The sequence below is a fragment of the Rhipicephalus sanguineus genome, chromosome 3 (assembly GCF_013339695.2).
Source record: "Rhipicephalus sanguineus isolate Rsan-2018 chromosome 3, BIME_Rsan_1.4, whole genome shotgun sequence".
In the NCBI taxonomy this organism is placed as follows: Eukaryota; Metazoa; Arthropoda; class Arachnida; order Ixodida; family Ixodidae; genus Rhipicephalus; species Rhipicephalus sanguineus.
In genome coordinates, this window is record NC_051178.1 from 155,796,148 (window position 1) to 155,820,505 (window position 24,358).

A 24,358-nucleotide genomic window follows, 5' to 3' on the forward strand; every position below is an offset into this window, starting at 1 on the left:
TCAGCCTTACTACTGGCGATGTCGCAAGTTTAGCATTGCGTTATAATAAAGTCACGCTTTCACAGACCCTTCTCCTCTTTTATTTTTTCACCCCCTTTAGCCTTCCGAAGTACAGGGTAGCCAACCGGAGATTTTCTCTGGTTAACCTCCCTGTCTTTACCCCCCCCCCCCTCTCTATCTCTCTATCGGATGCATTGAATGGTGTAAAATGAACTATATTCTCATTGGTGATTCTGAGAGCCTGCCTACCCATGTCTCGATGAGTGCTGTCATAGTTTGACACGTCACCGTAATGATCCACTATTGAGTCATTTACATATGCATGACATATATCCAACCGTTATTGTCACCAACGAGAGAAGTACGCCCACCTTTCACTGAGCACGCTTCCTGGAGTTTATTTCCATATGCTGGTGTACGAACCCTTTCAAGGAGGCTCCAGTGTTAAGGCTTCTGCGACGTATACCGTTATTTTTCCCACCTACTTCTGTCAGTAAAAGAAGCCATTTTGCAACACGCTTGCAGTTGAAGAACAACATGATCGGCAGCGGTATTTTCCGATATAAACTGCAATGTCACATTATTACGACTGTGCGTTATAAAAAAAAAATTACGCTTTTCGCACTAAATAAATCACCGTTCTTTCAAGGTCGAGAAAATAGTGTGCATAACGATAGCTTTAGCTTCGTATTCTGCTCGACGGCAGCTGCAGCTGCGTGGCCCATTCGCGAAGGAACGAATGACTCGCTATCGACCACTGAAGGCTGCAAGAGGTATACTGGTTTCACGTAGAGAAGGTGAAAGAATCCACAAAAATGCGTTCCTTGCGCGAAACCTGAGCGCGAGCCAGTCGTCTATATTTAGACGAAACATTTACCTGTCCCTTAACGTAAACGCCGATGGAATTTTCCTGGCTTCCATACTCTTTCTTTTTTTTCTTCCAACCATCCCAGCACCTTTGGCTGACTGGCGCGCATATTTTCTTTGAATATCGAGCGCAGCGAGCTGTCTCCGCAGTTTGTGTGCGCAGCGGACTCCCTGAGACACCGTGCGAGCTGGCATGAAATACGCTTCCGATAAGAACGCTGCCATTGCAGCACGGCGCCCACTGAGTGTTTAACTGTCGAGCTGGTTTGGGACACGTTGCTAGGTGGAGGACAGGCGCGAAACGACTCACATACAGAATAGGCAGAATATATTTTAGTATATACTGTGTTTTCTCTCGATTAAGTTCAAAGCGCACGAGCAAATAAGGGACAAGCAGATAGTGAAAGGTTTGAAATATATATTCTATTCTCCTACCACTAATTTATATATATATATATATATATATATATATATATATATATATATATATATATATATATATATATATATATATATATATACTACTGGGCACAGGAGATTATATATATATATATATATATATATATATATATAATATATATATATATATATAATATATATATATTATATATATATATATATATATAATATAATCTCCTGTGCCCAGTTTCCTTTATACGCGGGAAGGTACAGAGCTGTGTATTAAGGGCGGTACACACGAATTATATCATTGCTTCGATCAAAATTCTGAAGATTTCTTTTTTTTTTTCGTGCACTGTTCATTCAGGCAGTATACTACACGATTACACAATGGATTCAGCCGGTACCCACCCCCTTTCGAAATAGACTTTTTGGATAAACCTCCTGCTCCTCGTAACCGACACTTCTGCTTTGACCAGTCCCGCAGCTAGGAATTTTTTTCGGGAGGAGCCCACTTGCTAGAGGCCTTGACGATTTGAGAAAAACACCTATTTTCGTTATTTATTTTCGGTAACACACACCCCTCATCAATATTTCGGGGAAGCAGGGGGGGGGGGTCTAGGGCAACCCCCCCCCTGGCTATGGGCCTGGCTTTGACGTGTGCACTGTGAGCACATTGGGGGACCGTTTTCTAAATCGTACGTGCTAGCCTCCAAAGTTTCTGTGCTAAACTAGGGCCTGGATCAGAGCTAACTTGCTAACTTGGTGCGGTAACATATTGAGACACAATTGAAGCGCAAAAAAACAAAAAAAAACACGCACGATGAAAAGACTGCTACTTTATGTGCACCATTGTTTATGTACATGTCGCTTCGTGCCTCTTCTCCATGTGGTCACACGGGCGGAATCCTTCGTGCTCCGTGAGCCTTGCTAAAGGTATAAAAAATAGCAATAAACAAATAAAAAAGATGACTACGATATGTCCTAGTGCGAAATGTGAGCGCAGTAGTTGTACGCGTGTTTTCATTTGGCGATATATTGAGGAATTGAGGAAACTAATTTGAGAGGCATGTATATATGCACGTGAAATTACAGATAATAATTTCTTTTCAGTTTGCATTATTTTTAAATATTTCTTGTAATTGTCGTTCTTTTTTACTGTTATTTTCCGTTGTGATTGTTATTGATAGATGATTTTTCATTTCCTTTTTATTTTCTGCTTCGGCGGCGCGAACTGGTGTTACATAAATGCTTTATTTTTATTTTTACAATTTTTAACTCCTTATTTTCTTTCTTTTTTCTGTTTTTGTGGTTTATTTTTGTTTTCTGTTCCATCGGTGAAGGTTTCAGAGCAAACCAGCCGGCCGCGTCAAAAGAAGAGCGTCGTGTGGCTCGAGGCGCTCGAAACAGGCGGATACTGCGAGGGCCAACCATTCGGGCCAACAGGGGACGACGCTCAACGCAGGAACGGGCTCCTAAGAGCTTCGCTCTCAAATGCAATGTGATGCGAGAGCTGTCTGTATGTGCTGGAAACTATAAGTGCAGGAAATATTCGAGCGGCTGCGGACGTTGGTTTTTTTTTTTAACTCTCGTCCCTGACGCATGGTGTTGCAGTCGATTTTGACCATGAGGGGCAGTTCTTTGTGTTTATATATATCCACTATTCGGCGATCGCCTTCAGACAAATTAGCGCGATCAATCGGGCGAAACGGCACAACAGTCGCGATAAGAATACAGTATATGAGTGAGAGAATGGGGGCGAGGGGAGGGGGAGAGGGTCACGCGGTTTTCGCTCATCGCTCGTGGTGCATGAACAAAACAGAATCAACCGCGCCAACGCGCAAAAATTAATTTAGACAAATTTATCTGGCACCGTGAGACAGATGAAAAATGTTTGAGTGCGAAACGCTAATGATTCGGGAGCATCAGTGAGTGTGCCAATTGAGATTTCTGCTTTTCTGCAGGGCCGCTGTGTTAATGCATTTTAGGTATTTACTTTTTCAGCATGCTCTGAGCGACAGTCCCCCACATTGTGCTTAACTAGCCCTTTCTCCCAGATCCTTTTTTCCCCTTCACTGATGCCGGGTATTGCCCCAAATCTATCTATCTATCTATCTATCTATCTATCTATCTATCTATCTATCTATCTATCTATCTATCTATCTATCTATCTATCTATCTATCTATCTATCTATCTATCATCTATCTATCTATCTATCTATCTATCTATCTGTCTGTCTGTCTGTCTGTCTGTCTGTCTGTCTGTCTGTCTGTCTGTCTGTCTGTCTGTCTGTCTGTCTGTCTGTCTGTCTGTCTGTCTATCTATCTATCTATCTATCTATCTATCTATCTATCTATCTATCTATCTATCTATCTATCTATCTATCTATCTATCTATCTATCTATCTATCTATCTATCTATCTATCTATCTATCTATCTATCTATCCAGCGCCTCCTCTAGAAAGATGCCTGCGACGTCGCACGCTTTCCCATGGGGACGGGAGGTTCCTCGTAGTTCAGTGCTTTCTCCGCAAGGAGCGCTCGCAGCTGACACTACTACTTCCGCTAGATTCGGAAGTCACGCCATGGCAGCCGGCGGCACAGCCTCTTGGCTACTTCGGCAAGCATTGCCTCCGGGATGGCCGTAGGCAGTGCTTTAATCTCAGAGGCTGCAAGGTTTAAAGCGGCCACCGCAGCGAGCGCTCGCAGCCGACACTGTTTGTCGGCTGCGAGCCGACAAACAGTGTCGGAGCGATGGTTGAGCAGAAGCTTCCAGGTCTATTTTATGCTGATGATATTGTCTTATTTGCGGACAGTCAAGATGATATACAGCGACTGGCAGATATATGCGGAAGGGAGCGTGAGGCTCTAGGACTAGGATTTAGTGCAACAAAATGTGGATTGATGATATTCAATGATCACGGAGACCATACGGTCTTAATACAGGGCCAAAAAATACCGAGGGTAAGCGAGTACAAGTACCTCGGAGTATGGGTAAATGAGGGGGATAGATATATGGAGGTACAAGAGAAAGCATCGGTAGCAAAGGGAAAGAGGAATGCTGCAATTATGAAGCACAGAGCTTTATGGGGATACAATAGGTACGAGGTGCTTCGAGGGCTGTGGAAGGGTTGTGATGGTTCCGGGGCTTACATTTGGGAACTCAGTGGTGTGCATGAAGTCAGAGGTGCAATCAGGAATGGATGTAAATCAAAGGACGGTGGGCCGCCTCGCCTTGGGCGCTCACGGGAAGACGACAAATGAGGCGGTGAAGGGTGATATGGGATGGACAGGCTTTGAAGTGAGGGAAGCGCAGAGCAAATGAGATCGAAGAGAGGCTGAGGAAAATGAAGAAGAGTAGATGGGCAGAGAAGGTTTTCAGGTATTTGTATAGAAAAAGCGTTGACACGCAGTGGAGAAAAAGAACTAGGAGGCTCACCAGTAAATATACGGCTGGCAGTGCGGGCGATATGGCAACAAGGAGCATTAAGCGGAAGGTCAGAGAGGCGGAGAAGACTTATTGGATGACAGCGATGGAAAAGAAGCCGGCTCTGAGTAACTACCGAAAAGGAAAAAAACGAAATAAGGAGGGAAAGGTTTTATGATAATTCAAGGGGGAAGCGCTTTACTGTTTGAAGCAAGGTCGGGCTGCCTGAGAACGCGTAGTTATAAAGCGAGATTCAGTAACGAAGAAGAACTATGTACATGCTGCGGGGGAACTAAGGAAACGATGGAACATGTACTGATTGAATGTGGCGATATTCACCCAGGTATACGTGTGGGCACGAGTCTACATGAAGCCTTGGGTTTTAGGGACAACAATGGAAAGCTGACACGCCCGCGATAGAAATAAGTAAGAGACGGTTAGAGTATTGGTGGCAGAAAAGTAGAGATAAAGTACAAAAATAAATAATTGGGGAAAAAAAAGGTTATTCTGCCTTAAGAGGCAGAGAGATGGACTGTGAATTTATATTTTTGTTATAATAACATAGATTTAATCAATGTAGATAAGGCATTAGGACAACATGAAACAAGGAAGTTTTTTTTTTCTTTTTTTTCTTTTTTTATCCTTCGAGCCTGGTGGCAGACATGTCACCGCCCCGTTATAAAGGGGTCGCTCATAGCATCCATCCATCCATCCGTTTGGGGGAGCGGAGGAGGAGAGAACAGGAGAGGGCCCGGAACCAGCTCTCCGGCTCACGTCGCAGGCATCTGTCTGTCTGTCTGTCTGTCTGTCTGTCTGTCTGTCTGTCTGTCTGTCTGTCTGTCTGTCTGTCTGTCTGTCTGTCTGTCTGTCTGTCTGTCTGTCTGTCTGTCTGTCTGTCTGTCTGTCTGTCTGTATCTAATCATCCATAGCATCTTTAACTGACATCACGTGTTGTCCACGTACGTTTGCTGCCGAGAGGACGAGTCGGTGCGTCTTGGGAAGGTTCCTCCATCGGGGCAGGGACGGGTCGGCGCAGTCGACGCCGGCCGCACTGGTCGACAGCGGCGTGCCGCTAGTCGGGTTGGCGATGAACACGCTGCCGGGCATCGGGCTGCGGCCGGGCGCGGCCTGTGCCGTGGCCAGTAGCAGCAGCAAGCTGCATACTGCCCGTCTACTCGCCGCCATGCTTTAGGAGAGAGAAAGAGAACATGGTTCAGAGGCTCATACGGACACATTTACTGCGACAGAAGATATAAGGCTTCCGTAAATCTGTGCAGGGATGAACAATCCTTTGAATTGAGGGAGTCGCTGGAGCCAACTCTTCAACAACTGGTCATGTCTTCAAGTTGCTTCCTTGAAGAAGGCAAGACGTCTTGCCTTGTTCGCTGGAGACATCGTTTCGATAAGTGGTACGTTGGCTTCAGCGACACCCTCAGTTCAATGAATGAATGAATGAAAACAATACCCTCAGTTCAAGGTTTTAATTTTCGTCTCTTCAAGCCTCCATCTTATCCTGAACGTCTAAAGCTGTGCAGTGTTGTACAAGTCCTGTAACCACGTGAGTGAGGAGGAATGTTGGGGGGCAACCACTTAGCTGCTCGAAAACGCAGCGGGAACCATAAACTGCACATAACTGTTTCAAGCGATCACTTGATCGCTTGAAACAGTTATGTGCAGTCGATAGAGACATAGAGATGGCACGCACGATTATTGTTATGGGTCTCAAGATAAGTCTGAAAGAGCTAGTATATCAATTCACCGACTTTCACCGACATAAAAAAAAGCAAACCCTTTTTATTTGACGGCACTTCTTGATAGAAGTGGATGCGCTGGCGTTATGTGCTCATCGCCATTGACGTCACCGCGTGCCATGAAACACCGTGCGCAGTAGAGATAACGCTGTCAGCGACTTCCGTACCATTTGCGTAATATCGCACTTACATGCGGCATTCCTACGTTGGAAGTGCAGGTACCGTATGGATTGCTGCGACTAGTGACGCAAGTGGTGAAAGTCAGTGTGTAATACACTTCAACGTTCTTTTTCAAACCTTCCTTACCTTTCCGTCCCCCCTTACCCTTGCCCCAGTGCAGAGTAGCAAACCGGAAAATTTTCTTCTGGTTAACCACCCTGCTTTTCACTTAATCGTTCTCTCTCTCTTTACAAATAATAATAATAATAATAATAATAATAATAATAATAATAATAATAATAATCGACGTCTGTTTTTACTACTTGCTTGAGGTCATCGTAAAGGAGTTTCCCCGAATTTACATGCAGCACGTACACCTGTTAAATAACTTGGCATCACTTGCTGTCGGTTGTCAGTATTCCAAGGCTGTTTCACTACATGTGTTATGTCACAAGCAACGTACAAACACATAGCAAGAGAGAAAGATTAAAGCTGAATGGATTGATGAATCTTAGCTGGCGTAGTACTCCACGCGCAATATATTGGGAGGAATAAAACACCTAAAGAGATACAAGGAGAGGGGGAGAAAACACACAAACACGTACAAACACGCAGAAGAAATGCACCAGCACACCAACTCATTGTAACGTTTAAGGTATCGTTAAAGGAACAGGAGAGAGAGGAAAGGCAGGGATGTTAGCCATTCCAGAAAAACCGCTATTCTACCCTACGCTGGGGAAAGGGATAGGGGAGTATGAAAGTAGAGAGAAAGAGGGAGAGCGGGAAGCAGACACACACAAAGTCACACTCCTCACAATCACAATATCGGTATCGGTCTATTCATAGGCGTGCGCAGGGTTCGCCTTCAAGGGGGGCGAAGGTTCATCGCGGCGCCCCCTTCCCTATTAAGTCAATGTATGGGGCAGACTTTGCGCTCCCCTCTTTATTGGTGACTAGGGGGGGGGGGGGGGGGGCGCCCTCCTGACCCCTCCGTGCGCACGCCTATGGGTCTATTACCGCCGGTGCAAGTCTTTTGTCTTCAAGAATTTTAGCAGTGCCTTCGTCGCCTTCATCCGCGATGACTTCTCAGGACGACCTTCTGAAATGGTTACTGCCGTCATCGGCCTGTTGTCAAGGTATCATTAAAGCGTATACATATTGAAATTTGAAGGAGTGCTGAAAGTGCCTTTATAGCCCTATTGAAGACATGCAAGTCTGCTTGTGAATCAACGTCCAGTCTAGAAAACGCGGCCGGCGCTGTCCCTGTGGGGAGCTATAGTCACCGTGCGTCGTAGCTCTACACTGCGTGAGGCTAGCCCGGCCATCTACGCTGCGCACTTTCCGACGCCGTTGTGTATTCTCCGCGGTTTCTCCCGGACATCTCTAAGTGCGCCATCCTGGAGCGGCGCATCCAACGCCAGAAGCTGTTGGGTATGGTGTACTGTACATTTCGGCGAGCACTATTGGTATAGAGTTCGAAGCTGGGGTTCCTTGTGGGTGCAGGCCCGCTCGCTCTCAATACTTAACCAATCGGAACCTGCTGAATTGGACAATCCACTTAGTGGACACTTGCATAATACAAACCCAGCGCTCCCTAATTTGCGCGACTTCCACTTCCTTATACATGCGAATCAATGAAGGAAGCTCGCAGCGATCCCCACGTGAATGCCGGCCGCCTTGTGTAAGCCCCGGAATCAAGGACATATACACTATGACGTACAAGCCCGCGCTCCTTGTTATGTGAGGAGCCCTTCCTCTTAGTTATATGCCGCATCCCTAATTGGGAAAGTTCATGTACACTCTCAATGCAATCTTAGCTAAGTGAGTAAAATGTCTTGCCCGTGATCCAACGCTACGCAGTGGATGACCATTTCGCATTATTTGCGCAAAGCGAGCACACGTACATACACATTGCGCTTGCACATCCCTAATAGGGAGCGCCAGTGAAGAGAGAGCTACTGTAACCCGAGACGGTTGCCTCGAATGACTTGTGCGCAGGCCAGTGGACTGCTCGAGTCTGAGCAACGTAGTTGAGAGAACAAGGTCATGCCAATGCACGTTCTCGAAACGGGACGTTCTTCGTGTCGCATCGCGACACTAGATCGGCGTCAGCGCTCGGAAAAAACTCGCCACCGCGCCGCGCACTCTGCAGTCCGCCCTGCTCTTCTCCTCCGGGCGCGCGGACGAGAGCTCAAGGATGCTCGGCACCACCCAGTCCGCACACAGAGCTGTCGCATAGACCATCTCGCGTAGTACACGTCTCCGACGATCAGAAGCGCAGTTTCAGGTGCTGACGAGTATGACACGTGCAGGACGCGATCCTTACCTTTTGCGTTGCGGTCACTTTCTTTCCGGGGTGCGCTGCCGGTGTTTCCGATCCAAGATGGTCGGCAGCCAGACTGTAGTGGACGACAGTGTGTGTGTGTGTGCAATGGGCAGCAGCAGAAGCAGCTGGGAGGAGGAGGCGCCTGCCGATCCCGGCCGCGTCGCGCGCCGGTCGATGGAACCGCGCATGGGCCTGGGGTGCTCGGGCCCATCGATCCATCGCTGCTGCCGGCGCGCGCCCTGCTTCCATAGGTTGGGGGCATGACAGAGCGCGTTACGCGGCTGTTCGTGGAAAAAGCCTAGTGAGACCATACAGGGCACGCTCTCACTAGGCACTGAGCCATCTCACGCCCTGTACCGCCTAGGAGGAGGCACTTCTCTGGTCGCCATCTGCCGGCAGACGTACGTCAACCCCCTCGGCGTCTGTATGGCCAACGTAGCGTTCCGATACCGTCAGTTACGTTTCATCGAATGTAGTAAGAAATTCTGTGCTTAAATTTAAAGGTCGCGAGTGTAAGGCTTCGCCCTTCACCTTGCGTCTGGAACCGCGTGCAGCTTTCGTCCGTAGACATTTTCGTTTCTGTGCTAGAGCTTCTCCCTCTATCGTCGAGTGGTCGGCGCCAGAACAAGCGAGCCAAAGTGACGGAGGACCCTCCTGCCTACCGTGCGAGCGTCAGCTGACTGGTCGCTCTTGCCTTGATGAGTGCACCAGGCTCGACCAGCTGCCGCTCTTTGTACAACCAACATCGCGAACAGTGAGACAGCGTGGGCTCTTTCCTCCGGCGTCGTGCGCCACGCAACAGCAAGTTCGAGAGGAGTCTTGCCGCGGGCTCTCTGCAGCGCTGGCTCAATCTTCCTGCGCGCCTCGGGTTCTTCTCCAGGGCTCAGCGGCCGCGGCTTTTCGAACCTGGCGCCTCCGGTGCAGAGCCGTGCGTGAGCGGCGCCCCGCGGCAGACTCAGCCCGCCGGTCGCGTCGTCCCTAAACCGCGGCTTGCCTAAAATTAAACCCCGCCGCCGCCGGCAAACAGCAGACCTCCCGGCTCAACCCTGGCTCCGCTAGCCAAGGACAACGCGCGGCTTTTCGCCGTCGCCTCGGACAGCTACGTAAGTCTTTGCTCTCAGAACGCCCTTCCACCGCCCACTCCCACCTCCTCGCGCGCCTGCAGGATGCAAACACCGCGTTCGCTTATGCGCTGATGACCGCGCCTGCGGTAAGCGGCTGGCTGCCCGCCTGCCGATAGTGTACTCCATTGGCCGCATGAGCGCGCGCACGTGCTCACTGTTTTTTGTGGTGTTCTTAGCAGCCATACCAACGAGCAGCTAGACCGCGCCTGTGGCTTCTTTTCCGGGTCAGCCCGCCGTTTTGTAGCCGATGTGGTTCACCTCCTGAGCACAGCTCGAATGCTGCGGGCGCTCTGCGTGCCCGCAAAGCCGTAGGTGTATGTCCGTTGGTTAGAGTGGGATCCAGAATGAAGGCTTTGTATTTCTGCGAGCCCACGTATTCTCATCTCCACTGTTCCTGAAGTCTCGCACATTTCACCTCTGGTGCAAGACGTCTTCGCGCTCAGCTGATAGTTGCTGCAGAGTGGTGGACACCCCTGCAGAGTTCTTCAAGAAGTAGAATTCGTGTACGTCGCCTACGTGGAAGCAAGCTGGGCAAGTAAAGCAACTTTCTGTACCTGCAGAATTTTGTCGTTTTCGGCACTCATTTATGGCTGCCACTGGTTGTATACGCTCGTTATTTTGTTTTTAAGGTAGCTAAAGACTCGACGGGTAGGTTTTCCTAGTGGGCTTCGATTTATTTTATATTACCGTCTCCAGTGTTGCGTTTGTAGTTATTTTTGCCACGTAAATACAGTTGTTCGACAATAAACCAAGCTAATATCTCCGGGAATTTCATTAAAGGTTATTATCTCTATGAGAGACTGGAAAGAATGAATTGCTGAGTTAAGAATGTTGATAAGCATTGCAGCTGCTGGGAGACAATAACGCATACCATTGGATTACGAGAACTCGTAGTCCTCTCGAGCTTCAGAGACAGTCGCGACACGTGAACTTTAGCAACATTTATAATGAACGGCCGCGAACACTACAGCTGCAGTAGCTATGGCGGAGAAGGGGCGTGCCTCACACGCATTCTTTCCGGTGTGTTTACTGAAACGGCCATCTCCGCTTTACAACTATGAATAGACTGAAAATGGTCGCCCTTTCTCTTTTCACACTAACAGTTCATCGTTTATATATGGTGGTATCGAAAGGGTCCTTTAACTCCATGGGCCTGAGCTGCATTTCGTATTGCCGGTTGAGTTCGATTTGCGGTAGGAGTTTGACATGTCGCCGCATACTTCCGTTGTGCATATTCACTCGTTTCCGGCGCGTTTTCGAAAGCAGACGCCGTACTAGTAATGAAATTGACAAGTACTGCAGCATGGGCAAGTTGGTGCATTATGAAATCGTATTGGTATAGCGCAGCTCAGTTTGAGCCGTACTAGGTTATCAAAAAAAGAAAAGAAAGTATTTTGATATTTTATTGGGGCCGCTTGTTGACCGAGCATAGAAAAACCTCTTGAATAGCCTTCTCGTGTAGAACAGCTTATACGTTACAAACTGCCGCACACCAGGGGGAAGCGCGAGCGTTTTGCTAGAAAAAGAAAAGAAAAAGAGAACGTGTCAATTAGCACGAAACTTTCTCGATTGTGAGAAAGAGCGAGATGTTTAGGTGGTCCTCCCACGTAATCTATCCAGATTGCAAGAAAGGTTGAAGGGCACTCTAAGAGAACGAAAAGAAGGCACAGACGCGGTACTTCGTAGCGTGAGCTGTGTTGTAGCAAGCTCCGTTAAAAGCACCGCTTATGAATATCCCATTCGTTATCTTTACGTTCTCCACACCATGAAAGCTTTCGCAGTCGCCGTCCAGGCAACAGGGCCATTGTCTACTGCTAAAATGAAATTATCTTCAACTTCGAAGAAATGAAAAGCCGGAATGAAATTTCGGTTGACGTCAAGTGAAAGCGCCTGTAGGCAGAGCTTGACTGTATCTACAGGTACACGGCTCCTTAGGAACGGCTGTACCATCGAAACATTTGAAATCGTTTTGTACGAGGCCTTACAACGATGTTCCAGTCGTGAACTGTACAATGAGTACTCTGGTACCTTGATCTGCCTTTTTATTCCCTCGCTGGAGCACGTCCAAAGCCGTGTTCTTCAAAGATTGACAATCCTGTACGATTGTCCGTTATCGTACTGTACATTCAATATTTCCCGAAATAACACTCGTCTGAGACGAGATGTATATTCATATTGGATGCTTCGATAACACACGGGTGATGTTCGCCCGTAATGCAGCCTATAGATATATATATATAGTCGACATGATACAATGTAGATTTTGGGCGCGATGTGAAGTCATAGCGTTAACACATGGACGAGCAGTTATCACGACTATATGACACTGACAGGGAACCTCACATAAAAGCTACCTTGATTAACGCTGCGTATATGTAACGAAACTATCGAGCTCGTCGAGCAGTACATGCTGGTAGCTAACAGCAACGCCATAAGTTATAACAGACCGTACAACCTCAAACTAGAAAGTTAGGTATAAGGTAAAAGCCAGCAGCAGTTAACGCGTCGTGCCTCAAAGCTATTAGCTGTGCCTGGTGACAAAATCGAGTCCGCTAATCTGCCGATCTTGGTTGACCTTTCAGTTGTATCTCCCTTTTGCAGCTATATAAAGACGCGCGCCTTTCGGAGCCTTCCGTGTTATTTTTCTGTACTTGTATTATTCGCTGTCTTTGCTGCATGCCTGCCAACTTTCTTACTTTTGTTCCCATCGATTTATTATGCTGCGACATCGCGCGAACCATCTGCTATAATTAAGCTGAGCACGCAGGAGTGGTGTGGTTTCATGTGCCGTTAGGTACGCGCCTAGAAACACTTACTATTGTTCTTTTTGTGTGCTTGATGATGATATTTGAGTCCTGTTGTTCCAGTCTGTATGGGCAGCCACGCACCATGTGTGAAGCCAAGCCGAGTTGTTGGCTGCGGAGTTTGCCTCGAAACGTGGTTGAAGCAGCGATGTACCGAGAATCAGTTTGCATGTGATTGGTTGGTTGTGACGATACACGTTTAATTTGTTTCTCTGTGACTGGTTGCTTCGGAGAAAACACGGTGGAACGAACTTTCTGGAGCACTGACGCTTTGAACGAGCGCGCCATTGGTTACCGATTCGCGGTCTTGTCATGCGCGTTTTATCACACAGGTTGCCGCGCACAGCGCGATGGTATCGCCACTTGCGATGACCCTTGTAATGCGATGATGTCATAGTCCGATATTTAAGGCAGTTTAATGCGGTTAATGTTGTGGTTAAAGGTTCAGTTGCTTAATATGTGGCAATTCGCAATAAACACTTTCGAAATTAGTTTTGTTTTCAGGATTGATTTATTCGCTTCGCACCCAATCCATACTGTGTAATCTTTTGTACGGCTTTTTATCAGAAACAAGGAACTTGTTTCTTTCTTCACAATCGCTCGCTGAGCACTTAAGATTATTGCGGTGCGGAGCTTAGCCAGAACTATAATGACATAAATAATCGGCCTTATAGTAATTGAAGGCACTTCCTCTGTAATGATCAATGCTTTGTAATCTCTATATTATCGAATTATCTAAATCGACAGAAGAAATTGCGTCAAGTACATGAATAGGCGCGCGTGCTAGGGAACGTCCGCGAGACTCTCCAGCCCATCCATGATTAGATGGCCACAATTCGTGAGTGCTTAGTCCCAGTGGGCAAGACACTCGGCTTCTGAGCGTGGGGGACCTTGGAAAACGACAGTACGGGACCCTGCAGTAAATGTGGATCTCTCCTTCGACACAGGCGACCCTGTAGGCGCCTCGGAAGGTAATGCATCCCGAGAAGTCTGCCATGGTGACTCCGCTGCCCCAGACGCCCACCTTGGTGCTGATCGACGGAAGCTGCTCTCTGCTTAGCCGACAAGTGAGCGTGAATCTTGGAAAATGCAAAACCCACTATCGCTCTCCCCGATCAACAAGCGCTAACAAGCTCGCTTTCCTGGGCCATCTGTCGTGGCTACCTAACATCTGTTTGCATGCAGGAAAGCTCCACCTGACTCTTGAGTGAATCCGTTGTGGGATTGGAAATCGCAAGTGACTGACGTCGTGGCCAGCTTTTGGCAATGACCACAACTGCTCTTCACGTGCTTCGCCTCTTTCCTTCCTACCCATCGTTATCGATAACGCTTCCCTCCGAGGAATTAACCACGCCTCCTACCGTTCTTATCTGTTAGCATTATCTCACTGGTCACGATGACTACCTGATGTCTGTACCATGCATGGAGTGCTCACTTCTCGCCAACGCATGCGCGGTGACTCAAGAGGAGCTCTACATCACGCCTGAGACATCGGCAAGAGGCGGACCACATGTCGAACATTCTCACATACAGATTGAATTCGACCTATAGCAGTGACAGTTGTGGCCCATGCTTGCGGAGTGAGTTTCAGTCTCGTCGCTCACTCTCTAACAGCCTCCAACGAAGCTTCGATTCGTGCAACCAGCCACTAGCGAAGTCCATCTATCCGCTTCGCTAACAATACAGCCTTGCTTTTCTTCCCATTCAGTGTAGCTTGAATGTCATCAGTGCACGCTGCATGCCGGCACGGTACAACCAAAGGAACTGCGAGCTTTCCATTACCATGTCGTTATCTTTGTTTTATTTCATTGTTATCCATTCATTTGTGTTAGCGTAGTCATTTACTCCTTTATTCTCGCTGTATATGACATATATAGGGTGTGTTCCAATACTCACCGTAGACGGCTAAATGGACAGCTAAGTGGACAGCGGCCATCTTAAGTCCCATTCCAATTCTCACGTAGCCGGCAAAATAGACAGCTTCGAGAAAGACAAAAACGATGCAGGCTACTTTGCTGTCCAAACAAGATGGCGGCTCAGCGTAATGCTCGCGTAGCTCAGATCTCGCCGGTATGGTCGTCTGTACACCAGTAGGTGCTTTTCCAGGCGCTCAGTGTAAGCTACGTTAATTTTTTCATAGGTTTGAATACGAAAGAGGCTAAAAAAGAACATTTACGTTTGTTTTTCTTAGCTTTCTCTTCTTGACGCGAGGTGGCATCACGTCGCGTAGACGTCTTCTAGACGCGTTCCATTTGTCGGACAACATGACCTCGATGCTGTCTTCTAAGCTGTCAGCGTAGACTGTCTACGATGCTGTCCAGAATTGGAACACAGCCATAGAAATGGAGTAGGCGAGGCACACTTCATCTCAATCTCCTCTGAGCAACCCATGTGTAACAGATCAGAAGTAGCAGACACATGACATGATTCAGTATGCACATATGTAACATATCAATACTTTTTAAATGCAATATCAGATAAAGTGTATATACCCGTACACCTTGTAAGTCCGTGTAAGCCTGCAGCTATGCGTACAAGCGAGAGCGTGAAAGAGAAGGGGTTGGGTGGGGTGGGTACTGGCAGGTATACGAAAGGGCTTATATAATCCGGAGGTGTGCAAAATAATGCACAGCACTGCTAGCAATCATCAGCACTGGTCGAAAGAGCAGTGCAGCATGCCGAAGTCGACGTTTTTAGTAGAACACTTGTTTTCGTTCTGATGAACATAAAAGCCTTCTTCAGGTCCCTGCGTTTCTGAGAACCGATGTCTTGTACTGTGAGCTTTGCTTACTTCGATTCTCATTCTTTCTGTCATTTCTCACTTGATATATTTATGGAATCCTCTCGTATCAATAATTTGAGGCTCCTGTAAAGTTATGAGGGGAACCTGGCAGCATTGTGCAGGCGCGTCGAAAAACAAAAACAAAAGAACTAAGCGTGTAACTGAGCTTGTCGTAACATCCACTCGAAACTGAAAGCTCCACGTTTTTTATCTTTGTGACTTTTTTTCTCGGGAGAGAGGTGGATTGAAGGGTAGGCTACGACCTTGCTCAAGATCAATGTTGCCATTCAGGATCGCGTGTATACAATAAATGTAATGCTACCGTTCGCTCGATCCGTTGACAGCGTGGGTGGAGCGGCGCTCGATCGGACCACGGACGAAACGCAAAAACAAAAAAAAAAGGAATAGCGCTAGACTACACAATTGTTGCGTCATACCTGCCTAGTTCTATTCTTTGTCGGCGGACGTGGGCTTGTTCTTACCTGAGTCGATTATATACACGTCCATCATTCGTCGCATGGTGCTGAGGCTTGTTGGTCTTGCAGCAATACCACGGATATGTTCACATCCACGACCACTTTCGCATTGTCGAATTCATAACTGACATTTTTGAGTTGACCATTATTTCAGACCTCTTACTGTTCACGATGTAAATTTAGGGCGCGAAAACTGAAAATTTGCATGAAGGGCGGGATTAAAAATGAATTGAAACCATCCCGGTTCAGTATTTTAATTGCTGCCGTATAACTACCGTTTGAAACAAGTATAAGTAGTTCCACACTAAAAGCAGTCTTCACTTTCTTTATTCTTTTTTACTCCCACCCTCTTTTTTTTTTTTCAAGGCTGTGTGGACGGTGTTAAGAGTTTAGAAGGCGTTGCATAACCACGAAAGCGACCTGCATGCATTTGGCCGTTTCGCCAGTAATCTCCGGAAACATAATGTTAGGAAAGACAACGCAAACGCTGTAATCTAGGCTATTCAAACAATTAGGAGACACCCAATCAAATTCTTTGCATGAAACATTTCGATTGTTCCTTTCATCTTTCTGGTCACATTATGGTCTTTCGTTCGAGGCTTGTCTCGAGGTATGGCTTTTTTTGTCCGAATTCTTCCGGTCACCCCACGGGTCCCCCAAGGTGTTGTAAAAGCTCGGTTCGCAGAAGTTGCCACACTTGCTGGTCTCTGGGGCTAATGTGAGTGGTGCCCCGGGGCGAAGCCGGTCTTCTGCGTGGCGGTGGTCTCAGACGCGCGCTTCACAAGAGTCCGTAGCTTTCCGCTGTCTGGCAGTCAGGGGAGAGCACTGCTCTCAGCTTTCTCCATTAGCTATGCGCCCGATAGAGACCCGAGATGTGGAGGAGAGGTTTAAAAGCAGCTGGGACCCCGAAGCTCGTGACGGAACGTTCCTTTCTCGGCGAGGGTGAATGTTCCCCATCGCTGCGGCGGTCGTCGACTGTCGGCGTGATGCCTTCTCGACAAACGTCACAATAGACGACGCACTCTACACCATCTGTTTCTGCGAATGCTTGTGTGTATACGTAATTCCTAAGTTAGATCTGCGAACTAATAAGAAGCGAGCTTATCTACGCCACACTCATTGTTGTTGCTGGTGTACAGGGATAACATTTTGCTACAATCTCTGGTCGGAGAAAGGTCGATAGAATGAAATTCCCAAATTAATTTCTTGAATTATGGTTTTCAGGTAATCTAAACAAGGCAGAGGTTCAAGAGATTAAGGCTTGAAGAGATAAAACATTTGATGGCGTTCATTTTGCTGACGTATTTCCGTGACGGAAATACGTCATGAAAATCTTGGTGGACCCCGGCATAAAATACTTTCGTGTTAAAAATCCTTGAGCAGCCCGGGTTGTCGCTTTAGCCACCATTTCGATAAGTGGTCTTGTCGTCTTCTTTCAATACAGGAACACTTGTCAAAACGTTGACTCCAGCGACACCAGCTATTCAAGGCTTTGTCATGTTTTGGGGGGAATGTATACTCCGCGATTATAAAATTAAAGACGGCCAATGTTAAAAAAATCACAGCATATCCACGGAGTGAATGATGATGAGTGGGCGAAGCTGCGGAGGTTCATCGGTAAACCGTGAATCTTCCGTGAATTCTGCCCAGTACATCATCACCGACGTGAGATCGGGCGCGTTTATACTAAAGGTTCGATGAGTTATGACGACTTGCAGCTCACTTTAATTTTACATGTACGCTGTGAATTTTCATTGTTTAGAAAACCATTGCTTAGAAAACATCTGGCGTCTTTCGTTAAGCAGCTGGCGTCTTTTCGTTTTGCTTTAGAAACATCTGGCGTTCTTTCGTTTTGCTTTTAGAAAACATCTGGCGTCTTTCGTTGGTTTATTTCATCAATCAACGGCGTTTTGAACAAAATTTTTATTGTTTAATCACGCACAGGAGAAATCTCACCAGGCACTACCTTGGAGGTAAACAATGGCTGCTAATGGGAATGAGAGACAGAAGAAGTCGGCTTTTAGCTAACACTTACACTTCTACTTCTACTAACGTTTCCTACTGGAACATGCCAATGGCTGCTAATGGGGAATGAGAGACAGAAGAATTCGACTTTTAGTTAACGCGCACGCTGCGAATTTTTTATTGTTCAACAACGCACAGGAAAAATCTCCCACCGGCACCACCTTGGAGGCCAAGATCTGGTACTAGCGTTACGACTGGTTACGCACTACGACTACGACAACTACGAGGGACGAACGGGTGCCGCCTTAAGGAGCTTCGCCCCTAAAAAACGTGCTCACTTTTCCGGCATCCTGCCACTGACTTGCAAGCTTCCATACATTAGATCCCGAAAGACTTTGGCGTATCTATACATTTGCGTTTCACGTAGTCTCTGCCCCTTAGTGCACAAAGACCTTACGGCAGTATTCTATAAGTTAAGAGCTAGCGGAGTAAATTTTGCCGGGAAGTTTGCGTACTATTAAATATCTCAAAAGCTAGGGAAGTATTCGCTACACACCTTGGAATTGTCGATTTTTCGATCGTCATACTGATTGGCGTCCATACCAAAAGCTACAACAGGAGCTTAAACGTATTTCCTGAAAAGGTTCTTAGCGAACTTTTGATTAGTCTAAATTTCAGTCCGCGAGTGTCACATTGCGGATGTATATAGCGACACAAACAATATTCGGTTGATAAGATAACCTCTTAATGCCCACTGCATATCTAAATTTACTCGAAGCCTCCCCTAGAACATTCCAGACATGATCCATGTCTGTACCTTAGCTCGTCGATGCACACAGGTTCACTGGCCAAGCGGATGGGGACATTTAATAAATGATGGCTGGAAGCCCATACGGGGAAGCGGAGTGGGCTAAGTAAGGGATCGTTGGAAATTCGAAGGTTGAATTAGCGTCTCTTTACTGCTACAGTCCTTAGGCGAACCAGTCTTCGAAAGACGTCACCGCATTAGGCTGGTATAGACTCGGCACGTACTTGTACGTATCCCTATACGTATACCTATACCCTATACGTATCATTACACTTATAGATGCACGCTTATGTATCGACGATTTTACACAAGACACATAGGCGCCGCCACCTCGGCCTGTTAAACGAATGTTTGTTTAGTTTGTGCAACGCGACGTGAATTAACAAGGCTATGAAACGTCGAATGCAGCGACCCAGCCGTTGTCATGCGTATGCGTCTACCCGTAGTACGTGCTCATTTGATTGTTAAAGATACGAAACGGCAAGACTACAGCCCGCAATGGCGGCACCGAAACCGATACGTCAAATAGTCTATAAAGTGTGAACGATCTGTGACGTGCACGTAAAGGTGCACGTGCGCGACTCCCTGAATTCCTGCATAACGTCTCGCAGGCTCGGATGAAAGCGAGCGAGCACATTTTTCTCGAATTTGATGCACCATATGACAAGCGTGACTTGAATAAAGAAAGAAAGAAAGAAAGAAAGAAAGAAACGTCATCTCGACAGTGTATGCATTTGTGTAGCGGTTCAACGAACAGTGACGAATTGATATAAAGTCCTACGTCAGTTGAAGGCTTTCCCGCATCTACAACGCTCGACACTTGCTGCGTTTCTTCCTCGTTCAAAAGTTAACGCCCTGAAGCGTTCGCATTATACTGTTTCATAGCACTGAAAACGATGCGCCGCACAACGACCTTTGAATATTTTTTTTCTTTTGTTCTGTACCTATGATATCTTTATCGGAGGGGTTAAATAGAGTATGGAAGAACTTCGAGCACATTCCTGGCATTATTCTAAACAATTAAGAAGGCTCGGATCGCTACTTTCATTTCGCGGTGACTTGAGAAAAGTCATGGGCAGTTTGGGGAGTCACTTGTGCTCTAGTTTTCGGCTTTGTGAATGGTGCAGACTCACTACTCGTTTTCTTTTATATATTAAAGAAAAAGGATGGCTTGTCCAGCATTAAGTCCTCTCAATGTGGAACTGGTTGCATTTATTGCTGGGTGCTACGTGTCCGTACTGCTCTGTTTCAGTGATGCAAACATACCATCTTATATAGAGATGCCAAGGTTTACAATCGGAACGCTCCCGTCACCTCCTGGAAGCCGGCCTTCGCTACAGCGACATGACCAGCTATGACCGCTGGGCACATGACAACAGATTCCACAAGACACTGCTTCACGTAATACGCAACACCGGTCTTACGTCACACATCTAACACACAAGTAAGGGCAAGTTTATGTTGCAATAAAAAAGTCCTCACTACAGGCTGAATCGGCAAGTATACCCAGGTGCGGACAGATCGCTCAGTAAGAAAGACGAGGTTATGTGGCGAAAGTTGCAGACGGGGGTTTTTCCAAACCCCGTACTTTACAGCAAGTGGCAGCCAGAAGTTTTCCGGTCCCAGTGCAAATTTTGTGATGAGGCAGCGAATTTGGTTCACATGGTGTGGACATGTCCGAGTCAGAACGATGGTTCCCACACTCTAGAATCCTGGGAGGCCCTACTCCGCAACCCAGACCCCAACGTCCAGCGGGACCTCATCAGTCAAGCCCTTGCTGCTGCCGTGTCTCAAGGGATTCCGGCCAACGGCTAGGGGCGACAGGCAATGCCTGACGTCATTGACTGATTTTAAAAATAAAGTTTTCTCTCTCTCAGAGCCATTGCACTTGTCATCTCCTTAGCAATGCAGCAACGAGGGGGAAGTCGTTGAAGAAGCAGTGTCGCCGGACGCAACGTATAGACAATGTATGCTTGTCTTCGTACATCCTTTAAGACGAAGGCAATTCCATTTGTCGAAACGTCGGCTCCAGCGACATTGACTGTTCAACGGCTTACCATCGCTGCTGCATTGATAAGGAGATGTCAGGTGCATGTTCGACGACCTCTCGTCACTTGAGGCTTTCATTGTACCCTGAGCTTCTGTCTTGTTCGGATAACAGTGCAACAGAACGTTATAGAGGAATAGAAGTGTTGATCGGTATCGGCAGCCATTTATGTGTTCTATACCGCACGTAGGGGTAGAATGATAAAATTATGAAACTGGGCTGCGAGGCTAATTGAACATTCAAGAAAGTGCGTAGATTCCGCGAATTGCAGTTTAATCTAGAGATCATGTTTGTGATTGTAAAGTTATAGGAAACAAACTGCGCAAAACTGGCGCATTCGTACTTGTATGACTGCATATGTCTTTGGTTGTAATTGTTTTCGATATGGTGGGTATATCTATACTTCGGCTGATCAGGCGTTGCGTGCAAAAGTGCTAACATAATGGGATTACCAGCAAGACTCTCTTGTGTTATGTCGAGCTATGCATTCCTAGTATGAAACTGGTATTTATTCATGTTCTAAACACTAACAGTGCTTCGTCTTGCCCGTTTTCACGCTAGGCATACACTGTTCCAATAAGTACAAAAATGGCCTTCCTTGCTCCCAAACTCCGCAACGCAGGACACCGAGTCTTCGTCGCCTCCGGGATCCCCGCCTGCGGTGTCCAAGAAGACTCCGGGATGCTCATGGCGCGACCAATGGCGCATCGGGGCGCTGATGGGCGCCTCGGTGGTGTCCCTGTACTGTTGCGTCTTCTGGCTCATCTACGCTCTCTCCATGGAGGGTGGCCGGAGACCGGGGCTCTTCCTGTCGGCCACGTGCCTGCTGCTGCTTGTCGCGCTCGGCGTCACGCTTCTCTCCATCCGCAAGCTGTGCGACCTGCTCACGCCCGCGCCAGTGCCCGTCTGACCCGTCAGCCCTGAGCCGCTGCCGAGCGGTGGCGCGCTGTCCGATGACAGCGCCGTCTGAAGCCCCTGGTGGCACCGAGAGCAGTGACACGCTCTGTGACGTCACGTGTAGGATCGCTTGCGTGCTTCTCAAAGCGCGCAGAGAGTACCTTGTACCGACGTCAAGCGCTTTGTACCCATCTAGTGGACGAAATGTTATTATTCACTTTTGGATGGGCTTTTAACGTGTTGAGCGTTGCAGCGACGTTATGAGTGGTGGATATAACTTGTGCTTTGGCTGGTCCTAGCTTCTGTGAAGAAGATGTGAGCCGTCGTAGACAATGAAAACAGAAACCTTGCACCGAGTTGAAAGAGCACGGCTGCGCAGTTCCCAAAAATAAAACGGAGAGAAGGCAAACATCCTCAAGTAAAGGAAAAAGAAAATATATTGTAGTGTTTCTTACGACTGTCATCCAGGTAATTCAGTTTCTTTACAGTAGGGAGTACTGCATTTTTGCACTTGTCTACCGAACTTGCTAAACCTGTGCTTATTTCACTGAGTGCCGTTAATAGCCTATCTTCATCAGGAGCAGCCTTTCAAAGCCCAGCCACCATTTATACCCGAGTCCTCAAGGATTGTTTTGGACCGCCCTTAGCTTGTGCACGAACGGTGAAATGTGCAGCTCGCATCGTGACGTTGCAACAACACCATTCTCGACTAATTCGTGTGGACACACCCAGTGCCACGCCGTGTCGACCTTGTGTATGCTGACAGGTCGCACAAGCCACCTCTACGGAACTGTGCCAGCCTGCATGTCGTCGACCCGGAATGACGGTCTCGGCACCGTCAATTAGTTTGGTGTCTTATTTCAGCTTATACCTCTGTCGGCGTGAATGACTCTTCCAACTTTTGCAAGAATCCGCATCCTTGCGGACAAGTTTTACAAGTGACACTGTTCCAATCACGTATTCGCCCAACTATACTTGAGTGTGTGAACTTCTGATTCAGTGGTTCGTAGCCAACCCTGCATGCCACGGCGTCATGACAGCTAGTTATCTCTTGTAACGCGCTTTCAGCGAAGACGCGGCATGACGCAAAACGACAGCCATGTAGTTAACTTATGGTTACTCCTTGCATACAACCGCTTTTTTAATAGTACACTCACACGCTTCACATTTTAATACGCGCACAATGTGCGAAGTACGTTTGACCGCCGTTCGTGAGGCTGCGTACTGTCTCTTGCGCTGGAGCAACGAAGTCAGCATTTGTGAAGTGTACACGATTTTCATTTGGAGGCATGAATACATGTGGTGAAATTCTTATCTTTCGTACACGTTAAAAATGTCTTTGTAACATCGACAGATGCGGGTACTGGCTATCGGCTTGGCATTATGGTTAGCATATATTGCGAGCAGGGCCTAAGATGCTCGACTATATGTGCTTTATGATTCGCCGATGTGCCTGAATCGTTCGATCTACCGCTCAAGAAACAATACCAAGAAAGGTCTCTTATCTTTGCTGACATAATTTTTCGTGTCCTCAGATGTGTGTACGAAATCACCGAGGTAAAAAAAAAAAAAGAAAACAAAGAAAACACCGAGTAAAGTGTCGAACTATAATGTTCTGGAGGCGGACATCCAAGGCTGTTGCAATGCAACCAAAAATGCTGCGATGCTTATTGGCAGAATTAATTAAGCTGAATTTAATAAGACAGAACGGACAGTACAAGCGTTACACAACTACTCTAGTCCCTGGGCGACACGACTTATGACAGACCTGCCACTTTGTATACGGTAACTCCTGCATGCATTGGCAGTGCAGTGCGTGCCCTGTTGCGGCGACCATTATTTTGTCTGTCAAACGCATTTCCGTCTCGTTTCTTGACTTCGCCAACTTACGGCAGCACTGTGTTCTTCACTGTCTAAGCACACACTGAGTCACTGACAGCTGTAAGCTATACAGGTGGTGCTTGCCTCGGAGACGGCCGAATTGTGTGCATGTCTATACTGTGGTACCAATGACAATATACACATTGCCCTCTCATATGTCATGTCTACGAAGTCATGTAATTTTATAGTGCATTTTGTGCAAAGGAATGGGACATTTTGCCAAGGCGTTAGAAGAGCTACGTTCAGCTTGTTACTGTATGCATGAACTACTTGCAGTACACTTACTCCTAGTTTTGATCCTAAAGACGTTATCCTTAAGTGGACACACGTGCTCTAACATATGTACTCCCCCCGGCGACGCCGTCATGCCCCCCCCCCCCTTCCTCCTATCAGCCTGGGCAAATGGGAAACGGCCTTGGCGATCGCACCCGGACTCGAGCTGGTTCCACAGCAACGATCAATACATTATGTTCAGACCATGACAGGAGACTTTCAATGAATTTAAATGCACCCTAACGCTGGTGCAACTTTCCGTTTTCGCATACGTGCTTTCTCCAGGGACAATGGGATCCTATTGACAGTCGTGGCTATTGCATTTCGCAAACGCGGGTATTGACGCATGTTGCGTAAGAGCTGCCGTCGTG

At 47.2% G+C, this 24,358-nt stretch overlaps 2 protein-coding genes across 3 annotated transcripts in view; one reads left to right on the forward strand and one right to left on the reverse strand.

Moving 5' to 3' along the window:
* The window catches only part of LOC119387530 (delta and Notch-like epidermal growth factor-related receptor), a 32,126-nt gene extending 23,075 nt beyond the window's left edge, over positions 1-9,051 (reverse strand). Inside the window, exons 1-2 of one of the 2 annotated variants that reach the window (XM_037654947.2) lie at positions 8,931-9,051; positions 5,658-5,880 (exon numbers count right to left, since the gene is read on the reverse strand). In XM_037654947.2, coding sequence (XP_037510875.1) covers positions 5,658-5,879 — 222 coding nt within the window. In that variant the 5' untranslated portion in view covers position 5,880; positions 8,931-9,051. The remainder of the gene's footprint in view (positions 1-5,657; positions 5,881-8,930) is intronic. The other variant, XM_037654948.2, reaches the window with a different exon arrangement.
* Positions 9,052-9,681: 630 nt separating this feature from the next.
* LOC119387536 (uncharacterized) lies at positions 9,682-24,029 on the forward strand. The gene is made up of 3 exons (XM_037654960.2): positions 9,682-10,033; positions 13,806-13,925; positions 21,559-24,029. Exons 2-3 carry the CDS (start codon positions 13,833-13,835, stop codon positions 21,844-21,846), a joined length of 381 nt encoding a protein of 126 aa, XP_037510888.1. The 5' UTR covers positions 9,682-10,033; positions 13,806-13,832; the 3' UTR covers positions 21,847-24,029.
* The last annotated feature ends 329 nt before the right edge of the window (positions 24,030-24,358 follow it).

What these genes read in the sequence shown, in the direction of transcription:
- LOC119387536 (XM_037654960.2), top strand. Translation starts at nt 13,833, where the DNA reads ATGCATCCCGAGAAGTCTGCCATGGTGACTCCGCTGCCCCAGACGCCC. An exon ending in GCTCTCTGCTTAGCCGACAA is followed by an intron (nt 13,926 to 21,558) that starts GTGAGCGTGAAT and finishes TCCGCAACGCAG; the next exon opens with GACACCGAGTCTTCGTCGCC.